A 15,188-nucleotide genomic window follows, 5' to 3' on the forward strand; every position below is an offset into this window, starting at 1 on the left:
TGGGCAAGGAAAAGGCCCCGGACGGGGGGTGGGATGCTTGGATCGCTTTTGGCCATCCCCCAAGCTCACACTCCCTCACTGTTACTCCCAAGCCCCTCGGGACACCAGGGTCTGGTGCTGGGCTCTCTCTGCCATCCCTCGGCCCCCCCCCTGCACCCTGGGGTGGCACAGCAGCATCCCGGCAGCAGGTTCTGTAGGAAAGACAGGCTCACTCCACTCAGAAAACCCCAGCAGCACCACGGTGCCTGGTGTCTTCACCGGTCACTCGGTGTCCCCTAGAGCCTCCCTTGAGACGTCCTGCTCGTGGATGGGGGAGCTGTGGGACAGAGAGGATTAAGAGGACTCATTTGTGATCCTGTTATATTCCCCTCCATCCTCTGCCCCATCAGGGAATTGCCGACCATCCCATATCCTGCAACATCTGTCCACCCGTCACACCTCATCCTCCACTGTCCGAAAAGGAAGCAGCTGGGATGGAGCTGGCAACAGCCCTCCTTCCCCACGTGTTCTCCACAGATCAGGCCAAATCCTGTGCCCTTTTAGGGCCTCTGTCGCAGCAGCTGTGAAATGGGGCAGCAGTTCCCACCTGCTTTCTGGGACCCACAATGGAGCTGAACCTTTCCTTAGCCAGTGGGGTTCGGTGTCCTTGTGCCGCAGGCACTGTTGTGTGTGCACAGGCGGCTTCCCCGAGTCCCGGTGATGCTTTTTCTGCTAAAGTCTGGGGTGGGTTTCAGGATTTGCTCTAGAATTTCGAATAGTTGGTGGTAGCAGGGCAGGACCCCTGTTCTGCTTTCCTGAGCAGCCCCAGACATGGGAGATGCTGCTTACTGTCGGCCCAAACGTGCTGCAGGGAAGATATTTTTGAGCTGTGTAGGAAATTGGAACCCACACACAACTTTTGGTTTCTCCGGTAACTTTAAAATGTCCATATGGATTTAAATCAAATCAAAGTTAAAAATAAATTCTAGTCTCTCCAAGACTGAGACCTTTTATGCCTGGGCTTACCTCTGAGCCAGCTGTGCAGCAGGAACCTGGATGGAGTGGAGCTGTGCCACCATGCAAGTCCCTGCCCACAGGGATGGAGCTTTGGGGAACTCTTTGGGGAATAAGGCTGGAAATATCTACCCCATTTCCCAGAGTGGGAAACAGGCCCTGTAGGGCATGTCACTCATTTGCTATCACTGTCAAGTCAGTGACCTGCCAGGGAAGAGCCTGCAGTAGCACCACAGAGGAGAGGGAGCTGGCCCTAGTGGCACTGATTTCCCCTGCACTGGCTGAATGCACTGAAGCTGACCCCCCTGTGGAGGGAAAGTTGTCCTTCTCCCAGAAAGCGTGGAAGCGATGCAGGCAGGAGATGGGATGCAACCTTAGCTCTAGGGAGCATTTACTGTCTTGACCCCATGGCTTCTAACCTGATCTTGGCTCTCCTGATATCCTGGAGATGTGGTAAGGAGCTGGGACCTCCACAGTGCTGTAGCAAAGCCCTGGGGTGAAGCCGGCAGTGCCAGTGTAGGCTGTCTCTTGCTGCAGATGGGAGGGTTGCTGCTGGCACCTGCTGTTTGGTAGCTCAGCTCTGCTTGGGGTCAAGCACGAGCAGTTTGGGGTGTTCCTGCAGCTTTGGAGACCCCCATCCATCAGGGTGTGCCAGAGTTTAGAGGACGTCTGCCATGCAAGAGTTGTTAACTGAGAGATGATTTGGTGTCAGGCAGGGCGACAGCCCCACGGGAGCTCCAGCAATTGCTGGTGTGTACAGGGACAGCAGTCAGTCCTGCTGCCTCCCCATCACTGCCTGAAAAACCAGGGGTGAGCAATGTGATTCTCACCTATGCGTGCCCAGAGAAGGATCAGCAGTACCCACTTCCAGAAGAAGGAGAGGGGCTAACAGGAAGCAGGGCCCCCAGCTGTGCTCAGGGTAGAAACTCTCCTCAATGTCCACTCATTCTTAATTTTAAAAAGCTGTTGAAAATGAGGGTGCAGTGACAGCCCCCACTCCCTGCGGCGTCTCCAGCGATGCCCATCTGCCCCGGCTATGTGGGCACGTGGATGTGTGTGTGAGAGGCCCGAGTGAATGAGAACTGCCTGCGTGTGAGCAGGGAGGAGAGCAGCAGCGCTCCCTGTGCCGGGGGAACGCGGGCTGGCTGCTCTGGGGCGAGCCGGGACGGCCCCTGCCTGTGCTGGCCCCGGTGCGACGGCGCGGGGCAGAGGCAGAAAGCAGCTATGCCTGCCTGGCTGCTGAGCCTGTGGCTGGGCACCCACCTGGGGGTTAAGGAGAGAAATGTTTAGGTTACACCACCAGGAAATTAAACTGGTCCATTTCTGGGATATTTAGATGACGCTAGCGAGAAATAAAAGCCATCCATAAATCACATTATTCCTCCAGCCTCTAATGGCATGAGCGATTAGTGTGCAAGCAGAGCCCAGAGCCACTGTCTCAGGACTGCTCTGGCCATGGCTCTCCATGCAGAAGAAATGCGAATCCAGTGCCACTTTGTCCCGAGAAGCGCAGGTACTGCATCCCTGACCCTGAATGCTGGCAGTGTGAGAGGTGAGTGAACTCGGAGAAGGGTTTCCCTCCTGCCTGATGCTCCACAGGGATGTGTGGGGCATCAGGGCTGCCCTAGCTCCAGATGGGGAGCAGGGGTGGGTGGCCTGGGACTTGTCTTACCCCATTGGACAAGCCCCTCCAAGCCATGCTGTATCCTGTGAGTGGGACAGCATGTGCCAGCACGGGGTCAATATCTAGCCTGTTTGGGGTGAGGCAAACCCCCTAACTGCCTTTTGGAAAGATGATGGATTCATCTCCAGGGCTGTTTGGTCCCCAAAAAGGGGTTAGGAGGCTCACTTTTCACCCTTGCTTTTTCACATCTGCTTTTTTCCTCCAGTTGTCATGATCTGGGGACTCAAGCAACCGCTTTGCTCCACCCCAAAGGCAGCCGCAGCATTTGCAGGGTTGAGCAATTGCTATAGAGATCATCTGCAGAGCTTTGGGATCCTCCTGTCTCCAGAGACACAGCTGATGGATGGGGACTCCCCAAATCCTAGCAATTTGAGAAGCCCACCCTGTGAGATGAAAGCCATAGGCAGCAGCATAGCGACAGCGCAGCATCTGGCTGAGCTCTACTCCCTGCCTGGAGGGTGTTTCAGAGGTGTTTCTCCCCACGGCAGTAAGAAAGGAGAGGTGGAGCCAAGCTATCCCCCACAGACACATTAGAAGGAGAACAGGCCAGTCGGGTCGATGGGAGGACAGTGGGAGCAGGGTTCTGGTTCCTGCCATGGGATAAAGCTGAGGAGCTGCGTCCCAGCAGTGCCGTAGGAGGGTCCCAGGTGATGGGCAGATCTAGAGCTGTGCCAGGGGCTTGTTCTTCTGCCAGCAAACCCGGCAGCTTCATCGTGTCTGCTCACAGCCCATGATCAGCCAGGTGGGGGGAATATCTCCACCAGCCTGCCATAGCGTAGGACTTCCATCTGCACGGGGGATAATTTATTTCCCAGAGTGTGGAGGAGGTGTCAGTACTAGCCTGTCCCAAATAATAGCATGTGTAGGGGGAAGCGCTGGGGTCTGCTGGAGTGACAGGGTCATTGGGTGGGAGCAAGGGCATGAGCAGGCAGGGGCTGGCCAGGAGCCTGGCTGCAAGTGTGCACGGCAGGTTGTGTGCTGTGCCCGTGTGCTGGGTGGGTCCCAGGGAGGGGGCTGGGGTGGAGACGGTGCCCAAGACCAGCTCGCCCACATCCAGAATAAAGGTCCTTCTCTTGTCTAGTTGCTTCCTCGGGAACAGCCCTGGGTGCACAGCCCTGCCCTCATGAGTCTGGCAGGGCCAGCTGCCTGCATCCCTCTGGTCTCTGCCAGGCATGGGCTGTCCCCTCCTCCTAGGAGCAGCCCCCAGGAGGAGTGACACCCACCAGTGTCCTTCCCCTGGGTGTCTGACCTGTGGGAACGGTGTGTTGCCCACCCCCCTGCTTCCCCGCTAACCTGCCTCCCCTCCTGCTGCTGCCCCACGCGACCTCCCTCTGCTTGCCCCTTCTGTTCCTGCAGTCTGGCAGTGAGGCTGGGCTGGAAGCCATGCTGACCCTCAAGCCAGGTCCCCAAGCTCCCAGGAGGTCCTCTGTCAGGGTGGGGTACTGTAGGGAAGGGTGTCCCCGTTGTGTGCCAGGGTTAGGGGCTCCCATGGGTCATCTCTGTGCCAAAGCGCCTTGCCCTCAGTGGCTGCTGCACCTTCTCGGGGTGATGGGACTGTTGCCTGACTCTGCCTCATCTCTGTCTGCTGTCTCCCTCCTTCTGGCATCTGTACCCTCTTCCTCTTCCCTTTTTGCTGTCCTGGCTTGTCTGCAGTCCTCTGATGCTGATGACTCCTCTCTCATGGGGTGTTGTGGCATTGCTGAGATCCTGAGGGTCGCTGATGGAGGGGATGCTGCTCCTAGCCACGCATGGGGCAAGCAGCATGTGAGTGATGCTGCTGGGTACCTCTGCTCATGTGCAGGTTGGATTTCACAGGTGGAAAGGCTGGAGCTGAGGTTTTGGCAGCCACTGCTGCATCCCTGCAAGCAAAGGCAGGTTGGAGTCCATGGGGAATTGGTGGCACAGGATTAATTGACAGGAAGTTCTCGGATTTGGTTGGGGCGGTTAAACGGCTGATCGCTACAGATGCTGATGCATAATTCATGGACTGTCGAAACTTCGGCCAAGCTCCTGCTGCACTGGGCTGGCCAAGCACAGGCTCTTTCACCATTTCTGTGTCTGGGCATAGAGTTTTTCCTCACTGTTGGCTGCGTTACAGCTGGAGAAGGTGTCTCGACTTGGTGGTGCTGTTCTCATACTGTGTGTTGTGCTGGAACCAGTTGCCCTCAGAGCTTTGGGAGCCAGGACATGAGGAGGTTTGGTCCCTGGAGCAAACTCTGGTTTCTTCCAGGCTGTATTGGGTCCATATGTCCCAGCTGGAGCTGAGCCTCATGCCTTAACAGCCTGGACATCAGTGGGTTGTGCCAGCCCTGAAGGACAGGAGAGACCCCATCCATGAAGCTGCCCCTGCCTCCCTTGCTGGCTCTCCTCATTAGTGATGTTTTCATTAGGGGAAGTGGTTTGGTTTTGTTTAAGCCAAATTGCTGTGCTTGGGAGATGATAAATCCATCTGCTGGCAGATCGCTCTCCTGCCGCCGGGATGGATCCCAGCCCTGCTCTCTAATCGTGCCGCAGATAAATGAGCCTTTAGTGAAATGAATCTCCCTGCCATCCCTCGCCGGGGGAGGGGCTGAGCTGGGTGGGATGATGCCATGGTGAGGGGCTCTGGCTTGAGGTGGGGAATCACAACCCTTCACTAACACTGTAGAACTCTGAGGGTGGTTATTGCTGAGCAGGTGAACTGCTGGGGCTGTTGGAAGCAGCTTCCCTAGGAGCAAAGGGGCAGAGGAGCCCCTTTCTATGGGGCAGGGTCTGTGGATGGGTGTAGGAGTCGTGTTCAACCCATTGTCCATGCCAGAGTGCTCTGCTGGCAGCTGGGGCTGGGTGCATGCCATGGCATGGGGGTGAGTGGCCCCGCTCCCAGCAATACCCCCCCAAGGGCTTTGCAAATGTTCTGTGGCAGCCGGGCTGTGCTGGGGGGGAGGCTCTTACTGGGGTCCTCCTGTCCCCGAGCTGCCGTGGCTCTGGCTGCTTCTGGCTTTTAAGTAAATTTGTCTTCCGTTTCAAATGAAAATGGGTGGTGCAGCCCCTGGGGAGCAGTGAGAGTAATTAGCTTGTTTGGAGATGGAGCCCTGCGGGAGGGGAGCTGGGGGCAAGATACTGCTGCCTTCAACGGGAGTTGACAGGGACGGGGGGTGTGGAGGGCTGCCACCTTCACTGCCTCTGAACCCGGGCTTCCTTGAATGTTTCTTCTCTGGTCCACACAGGGCAAGTCACCGATGGACACTCCTGGGCAGGGAAGGCACTCACTGGCATTGACATGCACTTATGTGTCCACGCCTTGCTCACCTCTCCAGCCCCAAAGGCTCAGCTCCATCAGGTTCCAGATGACTCCAGCCCCATTTTGGCAGGAAGCACTCTGCTTTTGAACCTGTTGGGTAGGAGATGCCTCCTGTTCAGGGAGCTGGCATCCCTCCCAACCCCAGGCTGGTGTTGGCATTGCTGCTGGGGACTCTGGGCAAGAAGGTCAGTGTCCCATCCATGCTGCTCCTGCTCACCCCACCTGGGGACGTGGGGGCCCTTGAGACCCTGAGGTCTGCAGGACATACAAGCAGGAGCCCCGGCTCTGAGCCTGCGTGATTACCCAATTCCTGTGCCAGCTTCATCTGCAGTGAGTGTTTTAGGGGTTGTGCCTGTGCAAGTGGGGGCACTGCACACCCCTGCATGCAAACAAACCTGATCCACTCTCCACTTAGCCCAGGGCCGTAACTGGGACAGACAGATGGCTTTGTTATGGATGGGAGCCAGGTGTGGGGTCTGACTGCTCACAGACAGGTCCATCAGGGACCATGCTGCAGAAGCAGCAGTGCTCGTAGGAAGGCAAGGAACACTCAGAGCCCCAAGGGATGGTGCCAGGCTGGCAGTGGAGATGGACAGCTTCACCTGCGGTCCTTCTCCAGGGAGCAGGTCAGGGACAATGATGGAGTAACTATATCAGCAGGTGGGATGGTGGCACAAATCTGCTGCTCCAGCCACAGCTCTGCCCTGCAGAGACTTGAGAGCTGGATAGGATTGGACACCCTGGTCTGTCCTGCTGTCCCTGTGTGACACTTCCCATGGCAGTGACCTTCCTGCTGGGGAGAGGCTCCCCACACTCCAACAGTGGGCAAGAGGCTACCATGAGAGACTGGCATGACCCTGTCACTAAGCCTCTGTGGGGTAGAAAGTGGGACCCTGCTCCTGGCTTCAGGCACTGCCCCCAGCAGCAGAGCTGGGATGCACCAACTCCCTTACCTGTCCTCTTCCCATTACCAACCACACATCTGGACACCAAAAATGTGCTTTTTAGGGATGGAGTATTATTGGTGATGGGCTGGCCAGGATCTGAGTCACAGGGAAGAGGGGTTTCCTTGACCCAACTGGGGAAGGTGTAGCCCTGTGGGATGCAGGGAGGCACCAGAAAACTCACACACCCATCAGGAGCCAGGTCAGGAACCAGGGAAGAGCCGTCTGTCTGCTTTCACCGGTTACTGCAGCCCGTGCAGCTGTGGTGGGGTGAAATGAGAACCGGCCTGTTTGCTAACAAGATTAGACAGGCGAGCCATTGCTCCTGGCCCCTTTGGTTAATTGCTTCTTCCTAGATTGAATTTTTTAAAATTGCATTGCTTACAGAAAGCCCCTGAATGGGTTTAAAGGCAATAATCCACCCGGCCCTCTGTCACTGCAAGGACCCCCCCGGGGCTACTTGGCAGTGGGTTGTTGAAGTCCCTGGTGTGTCTCCACGTGTCTCTGGTGTCCCCAGGAGGTGGCTGGCAGCACTGGCCCTTGACAGCTCCTGATTTATTCCAGGAGGGAATACACATTAATTTTTAATGGTGTGATTTAGTGAAGTCTCCAGGGGTGAGGGAGAAGGGGCTGGGTCGGATGCCAGGCTCTGTACTGCAGCCCATGTGACAGGTCCCTTTTGCCTCCACCACTGCTGCCTCAAGGACTGTGGCGGGCAGCTTCCCATCCTGCTGGACTCCTAGGGGCATGCTGGATTTGGGTGATTCAGCACCCCCAGCCCTGGCTGCACTTGCTCGAGGTCTCGTCTGACCCTGGAGCAGGGAGGGAGAGCTGCTGGTGCCAAGTTCTGGGGTCACAGCACAGGTGGAAAAGGGATGTGGGGCTTGGGCAGCACAGTGACAGATGACGTAATACGCTGTGGTTATGACTGATCCCAGCACCTCTTGGGAGCATCTCAACCCTCTCCTGAGTGGTGGGATCTGCCCTTAAGCACCTCTTTCTTTCCCCCTTACTCTGCTTCTAGAAGTTGATCTTCTAAGCCCATCCCCAGCCCTCTGCTGCTCATGCTGACCCAAACAAATTTCCCCTGGAGCCCGCCCTCCCTGCTTGCTTCCCCTCCGTCATGCAAAGTGAGTCACTCCCAGGCACCAGGAATCATTCATGTCATTTCCCCCTTTGCCGCAAAGTCATTAATGCGAGTGGAATAATTTGTTGCATAACGGAGAGGATCAGCGGGAGCACTGCTCTGGCAAGCAATTACTGGTCCTGGCCACCACTGCCCTGGGAGAGGGCAGCTTGATGGGATCCTGCTGGTTCCACGGCTGCCCCATGCTGGCAGCAATGGGGTCGGATCCCTAGGGCATTTTTCCAAAACCCATCAAGTCCTGACTGAAACCCAGCCTGGGGGGATGGACCCGTTTGTCATGGCCTTGGTGTCTGCTCACCCTCACACAGATCCTCCGAAAGGCGCGTGTTCCAACTCCCCCACAGTGACACAGGCAAGAAGTGTCCCCTGCATTGATCAGGGTGTGTATTGTTGCACCCTTCATTCTGGCCACATCCCTGCCTCCTACCCAGTCCAGCTCCTCTGAGCTCCCCAAGCTGAGTCACAAGTGCTTCCCACCAGCAGCCAAATCCCTCCTGGCTTCTTGCTCCAGAACTGGGGACCCCAAAGCGTTCTGGCAGAGGTGCAGGCAGCTCTGGAACTGCTTCCAGTGAGTTCCCAGCTGGCTGGTTTTGGTGTAAACCCAAACACAGCTGGCGGTCTCTCCTGGGGACCTTGCAGCCTCCCAAGTAGAGGGTTGGCTGGAGGGGGCACTTGCCACCCCACCAGCTAAGGGGTGTCGGTGCTGACAGCATGTGCTTGAGTGATGCTCGCTGTGATTGTGGTAGACCCAGTGTCTCCCCTGCATGTCGAGTGGGAGAAGGGCAAGGAAGAGTGCTTTAGGTGATAAGAGGCATTGTGGAGGCTGCTCCCCCTTCCCAGGGTTAATTTCCTTCTATCCGATGCTTGGCCAGGCATTAATTTAAAGATGCTGTAATGGGAGAGGGAGAGCGTAAGAGGATTGGGCTGAGGGCAGGAGGATTTAATGAAGGGAAGGGATGTGGCTGGGGCTGGGGCCTGCACAGGGTCTGATGGTGCAGGATGGGCAGGAAGTGCCGTGCACTGCTCAAGACCGAGCCACCGTGACGTGTCCCAAGTGCCACTGTGGTGGTACCCGTGGTACCCTCCCACCCCTGGGAGTGAACATGGGAGTGAAGCTTTTTCCCTCCTCAGGGAGAGCTGCTGGCGGCTGGGTGGGGACGGGGCTGTGAGCTGCTTGTTTGCAGCGTGGCCGTGCTGCACGTTCCACCCCTGTTTGTTTGCGTGAGACACCAGGCACAAGTTTCAAACCCAAGCCTGGAGCAACCCAGCAGAAGGGCATCGTGCCTGGCTAGGGAGAGTAGGGGGGAAGGAGCAGGCAGAACCCCTTTGGGGTGCCATGTCCCAGCTGGGACTTTGTCCCCTTGCCTCAGCTGGGCAGCAAGCCCCTCGGTGCAGGGGGCTGCCCTGAAGCAGAAGGGGGAAGAAGGAGATGGTGTCTAATATTTCAAAGTGACCCACTGAAAACCTGCTGTTCCTTGGGGCTGCTCGTCCCCCAGCATCCCCGGAAGGGGCTGGGATCGGGGCCACCCCAGCCCAGTGTAAACTGGAGGGAGAGGCTCTTTTGGGACCACACCCATGGAGGCAAAGGAGCCTTTCCCCCTCCTCCATCCCTCACAGACTCAAGAGCCCCACCTCTGCCGTGGACCACAGTGCCGGGACAGGGACGCGGGTCCCAAGGGATTGTGGTGTCCCTCCAGCCCCGCACCGTCCTGTGCCTCCCTCAGCACTGTTTGTTTTCTCAGCCTGCCCTGCTGTAATTACAACCCGCTGTCACTCTCTGGATAATACATCTTCTCTTTTATCACTGCTTAATTAAATAACTGTGGGGAAGTGAGGGGCTGGTAACCCCTCGTTTGCTGGGATGAACAACCCAGTGGCACTGAGGAGGTCTCGCGGGGCTGGCAGAGGAGCTGGATGGGAATGGCTGTGCCCCGGGCTGGGCAACGTGGCTGAACGTGGGGTACCTGCTTGCCCTTGGGAGGGATGAGGTGCTGATTTGTTGTTCATGGGCACAGGACTCTGGCACAGATGTTTTCAGGCCAACCCTGAGGAAGTGCCCTGGATGTGACCACTGACACCCTGTGTGTAATTCTCCCCTCAGCTTGGAGCCTTGCCCGCTGCCAGGCTGGGAAGAGTGTGCTGCTAGGCCAGCCACCTCTGCCCACAATTAGTTGGTGCTAATGAGTGCCCCTGGCAGGTGCTGCCAGGTCAGTGATCTCTGGCTGAGCATCTGCCAGGCTATCCCCCTGTGGGACCAGACACATGGGTCCCACTCCCTGCTTGGCAGAGCGTCCTTGGGTGTGCTGTTGCTCTTCAACACGGACATGGCTCCCTCTGCTCTCTCTCCATCCCTTCCCTCATCCCTCTGCTGTTTCTCTGCCTTTGCACCTTCCCCTGGAGGCTGGTCCCGGTTTGGGCACTGCCAGTGGTCCACCTCCAGGTGCTGCCCCTGTGTCTTTCTGCTCTGGGTGCTCTCCCCATCACAGCCACCCCACAAGTTGCTGTAGCAGTGGAAATGGAGTCTGCTATGACATCCTCAGGAGCAGGATATGGCCCTGTTTAAAAACATGTGGGCTGGGGTGGTAGGAGTACTCCCCTGGGCACTGCTCATCCTGCTATGATGGGTCGGGGATGAGATAGATGTACAACATGTCTGACTGGGGTAGACTGGGAAATGTCCCCCACTGTGAACAGCGCTGGGTGTCGGAACCCTGGCTTGGAAATGATCTGTCTGGAGATGGAGCAGTTTTAGAGGCACTCTGGGATTTTGTGGCAGGATGTTGTGGGAAGAGGAGTTCCATGACGACGTAGGGGGTTGTGTACAGATGTGGGAGCGTGGGATGACCTGCTGGCTCAGGGTAGCTCTCCTGGTGTGCTGCCCAACCTCACAGCCTGTCCTCCTGCCTGCCCTGGATTTGCAGCTCCAGACTTGACTGGCACAGATTAAAGCCTGGGGCCATCTCTCATCTTGGCTAACCTGGGTCCCTCCTGCCCACAGCCCAGAACGCGGGGGAGGTTTGGAGGTAATCCTTGCAGACGAGATGCTGCTGGCTAGTTATAGCAGAACCTCTCACTTTGTGGGAACCACGGCAAATTGTCCCTCGAGGCCTGGCAGCAATGGTACAAATCTTCCGCTAATTAGACTTGAAAGTCCTCCCGTGAGCTCAGACACAGGATAGATATTTGATTATTAACATATTTATTTCTGCGTCTCTCAGCAGGTCTTGCACTGGGAGGCTGTACTCTCCCTCCATAATTGCCAGGCACATTTATTCCTATCAAGAGTGCCTGGGGGCTCCAGGGAGGGGGGGCTGTTCAGCTCTGTGTGCTCATTTTTGGGATTGTCTCATTAAGGTGTGTAGAAGACAACTTGCTGATGCTGAGAAGGTCTTAGGCAGGAGCAAGGCCCCCAGGCTCTGCCTTGTGCCTTCCACCACCCCTCTTCCACATGGGATGCTCCTGACCCTCCTGGCCAAGTGGGAACCCAGGGATATCTCCCGAGCACAGTGGGTCCAGGCACTGGGTAGGCAGAGGAGGGATGAGGATGACCCAGTGGTGCGGAGCGGGTGCTGGGCGCCACAGCCCAACACAAAGCTGCCGGCCATGGCACCTCCAGGGAGAGCATCCCTCCCTCCAGTGGAGGCAGACAAACTGCAATGGAAACACTGCCTCTGAAACAACCGAAAATAGTTCTCCTGTCCCCAAAATGTCAGTTTAAAAGGCAGTCTGTGGGGGCCCCCCTGGGCTGCCAGTGGGTTGAGCGGGTGCCCTGGAGATGCTGAGTGGGCAGCCCTGCTGGCCCATGGGGCAGAGAGCGCAGCAGGGTGGAGGGCTGAGCCATCACCCAGGGAACAAGTGGAGAGAGGGTCAGTGCTGCATGGGGGGCCATTAGCCCAGCCATGGGGATGTGCAGTGTCTTGGCTTGAGGCTGGAGAAAGGTGCAGGTGAGCTGTGGACAGTTGGAAAGGCAGCACTGACCACTGAAAGGCAATGTCTGCCCTTCCCTGAGCCCCCCAGGTCCACCCAGCCACCCATCCAGGGGCTTCAGGCCAGTGCTGGGGTGTGATTGGCATGGGGGCTCCATGGGCTTGGTGAGGAGCCATGGGTCAGGACCTCAGTCCCATCTCCAGCACCACTTTGCTCTCCCTCCCTGCCTTGTTGCCATGTTTCCCTGAGCTGAGGGCACGCGCCTCGTTGCAGTGCTGGAGTTATTAATAGCAGCAAACACTCTCGGTGCCTTCAAGCCAAGTCCATTTTGGGGGAGATTCCTGCCATTTGAAGTATGTTTCCCCTCCGGGCGTCTTATCTCCCTCTCCCAGCTGTGCAGCCAGTGTGTGCCGGAGCCCCTGGATAAGCGCTGGTGCTAATAGCCCGTGTCACTCGGCGCGGCAGCATCCGCCTGGGTGACAGAGGGTGTCCTGCTCCCTGGCCCACAGGCAGCCCCGGGCTGCCTGAACACGTGGGAGCTGAGGTCGTGTCCCAGCCTGCTCCCACTGTGCTTCCTCCTGTCACCCTGCAGAATCAGATCTGTTGGTGGCCAAGAGAGTGCTGATTGCAAGGAAATGAGCCTAGTGCCACCTCCCACTTGCTGGAGCCCAACCTATGTGTGATTGTGAGGAGCTCATTTCATTTGTCACTGTCCCTGTGGCTTGGTGTTGGGGTGGTGAGGGTGGCAAGGCTGGAGAGATGCTGAGGACCATGTCCTCTCCTGGAGCAGACTTGGGGGCAGGGCTGGCAGCGCTTGTGACCAGGCTGAGATTTTTCCCAGCCTCTCAATTCAGGAGACCCTGGTGAGGCTTGGAGTGGGCACTGGAACAGGGCTGGGGATGGAAATCCTTGCTGATTTTCATGGGGTGCCATGGGCATGGAGCAAGGTCAGCATCTGAGGAGCAGAAAGATTCGGTTTGGGATAAGGAGATGCCGTGTCTGTGCTGTGCCCCAGTGCGAGCTGTGCACCCCCATACAGCAAGGTGCCCACTTGTAAAGACCATGCTCTTTGGAGGTGCTGGGGGCTGTGCTGCCTCACTGCCTGATATATCCTGATAAATGCCCCCAACATTGCTGTGCTTTTCAGACACAACAAGCTCTGAAATGCCCCCAGATGGTCCAGGCAGGTTATGGTTCTACTTGCTTACAGCTGCAGTCTCGATGTGTCAGCCCTATAACCAGGGCTGGGTTCAGCTCCTGGCTGCTTTCCCTTCCCTGTGCGTCTGTTTCCCTGCAGCTGTTGGTGCAGTTCTTAGCCTTCCCATTGCAGGACATGGAGACACTCGGGGTGCACGCCAGGAGCCAGGGTGGGGGTTGATGAAGCCGTTCCCCCAACTTTGTCCCCTCCTACCCGCCGCTTCTATCCTGTTCATGGGGTCAATGAATTATTCATGCCCTGGCGGGCGCGGGTGTGTCTGTGGCCGCCTGTGTGATGCCAAGGGGGCTGACATGCCGCCGAGCACAGAGAGCTTTTCTGTGTAAATACCTAAAATATTTAGCAGAACTGACGAAAAAAATTCAGCTTGGGAGCAGTCAGTGTCTCAGGGCAACCTGGATGTCTGGGGGCCATCATGGGGGTTCTGGGGGTGATGGACACACCAGGGTGGTCCCTGGGGGGCTCTGACCTTCATCTTGGCCTGACATGCACCACCCAAATTGGTGGTGGAGTTTGTGTCCATTTGTCTGTCCAACCACACATTCGTTGGGTCTTTCTGCTTGTGTCTGCCATCAGATGGTGGGGGTGCCTCATCCTTTCCCTGCATTGCAGAGGTGCTTTGGCATGTGCTTGTCCCTAGCGTGGTGCCACAGGCTGCTGCCCCATCACCTGCTGCCTGCCAGCTGCTGGCAGGTGGGTGCTGCAGGACCAGTGCACAGCGCTGGGCTGGGTTCTTTCCCTGGCAGCCTCTTCCTGAGCAGACAGATCACGTCACATGCATTTTTTAGCAAGATCCACCAGCTGAGAACGAGCTGAGCTGTCGTCGCGTGTTTGTGATCAAAGCCAGACATGCCCTGGCAGCCCCGGGGAGAGTGGCCCTGCTTGCCATTCCTCTCCATCACATGGCCAATTTACTGGGCACAGCAGCCTGGGGATCCAGCAGTGTCACAGGTTGCAAGTGTGTTGCCCCTGCATTCCTGAATATACCAGGATGACCAGTGCCCTCCTGCCTGCTGGGGTTCAATGATTCCTGACCCGAACAGCTAAGGATGGGTGCAGTTATGATGCAGAGCTGTTGATGGCATTATGCTTCATGCACAGTCCTACATCCCAAAAATTGCACCTTCTGCTGGGAGTCAGAGTGAGCTGGGTTTGCTGGCAGCAAAGATTGGGGTAGGAAAGGATTTGTGCTTGTCCTGGGATGTGTTTTAGGCCAGGTTCACAAGGGAACAAGCAGATGTAAGGGATGCAGGGAGCTGTGGCCAGCTCTGGATGGGAAAGCACATGGAGCCAGCTGGCTGTGACATGGCAGGGCTGCCCGTGACATGGCAGGGCTCCCATGATCTGTACATCGGGCTGCTGGCAGCTTTTCCTTGGCCTTCACAAGCTCGTGCTTTCATGGACGTGCCTTGGCAAGGTGGGAGCTGTGTGCTGGCCCATGATCTGTACATCCCAGGGCCAAGCCGCAGGGTGTGTGGCCAAAGACAGGAGGGGATCACGGTTAGAGCACACAGCTCCTCCCAGGCCGTGTGCCCTGCTCCGAACCTTCCTCCGCCTCCTTGCTGGATTTGCTCCTGCCCCCCTCGCCTGCCCGGTGGTGGGGCGGCGGCTGCCTGCGGTGGGTGCCTGCGGTGGGTGCCTGCGGTGTGCCCGCAGCACGGCTGTTTTGTGTTTCCCTCTGCAAGCACAGCAGAGCCCTCGGGCTGCACTTCGTTGTGACAGCACATCCCATGTCAGACCCGCTGCAAATCCTGACTACTAATAGCTATGCAAATTACCTCATTAGCTGCCTTATTTATTTTCTCTGGCATCACGTTTTCAGCACTTCCCCCAGACCCGGAGGCTGCGGTTTCCCCGGGCTGGGAGGAGGCAGGAGCAGAGCAACAGCACGCGGGGCTGGCTGGGCTGAGCCTTCCTCTGCTGGTGGCAGCGGTGCTGGGATCCCACGGAGCCACCCGCGCCCGATGTGGCGTGTCTGGCACCAGAAACTCCTGGCC

General features: G+C 57.4%; 1 protein-coding gene across 2 annotated transcripts in view; it reads left to right on the forward strand.

The window, feature by feature from the left end:
- The first annotated feature begins 2,232 nt into the window (after positions 1-2,232).
- Positions 2,233-15,188, forward strand: part of KCNIP2 (potassium voltage-gated channel interacting protein 2) — a 41,490-nt gene continuing 28,534 nt past the window's right edge. Inside the window, exon 1 of one of the 2 annotated variants that reach the window (XM_017726119.1) lies at positions 2,233-2,545. In XM_017726119.1, the coding sequence (XP_017581608.1) occupies positions 2,449-2,545 (97 nt within the window). In that variant the 5' untranslated portion in view covers positions 2,233-2,448. The remainder of the gene's footprint in view (positions 2,546-15,188) is intronic. The other variant, XM_017726121.1, reaches the window with a different exon arrangement.

This window comes from Corvus brachyrhynchos, unplaced genomic scaffold (genome assembly GCF_000691975.1).
Source record: "Corvus brachyrhynchos isolate BGI_N302 unplaced genomic scaffold, ASM69197v1 scaffold61, whole genome shotgun sequence".
Classification (NCBI taxonomy): Eukaryota; Metazoa; Chordata; class Aves; order Passeriformes; family Corvidae; genus Corvus; species Corvus brachyrhynchos.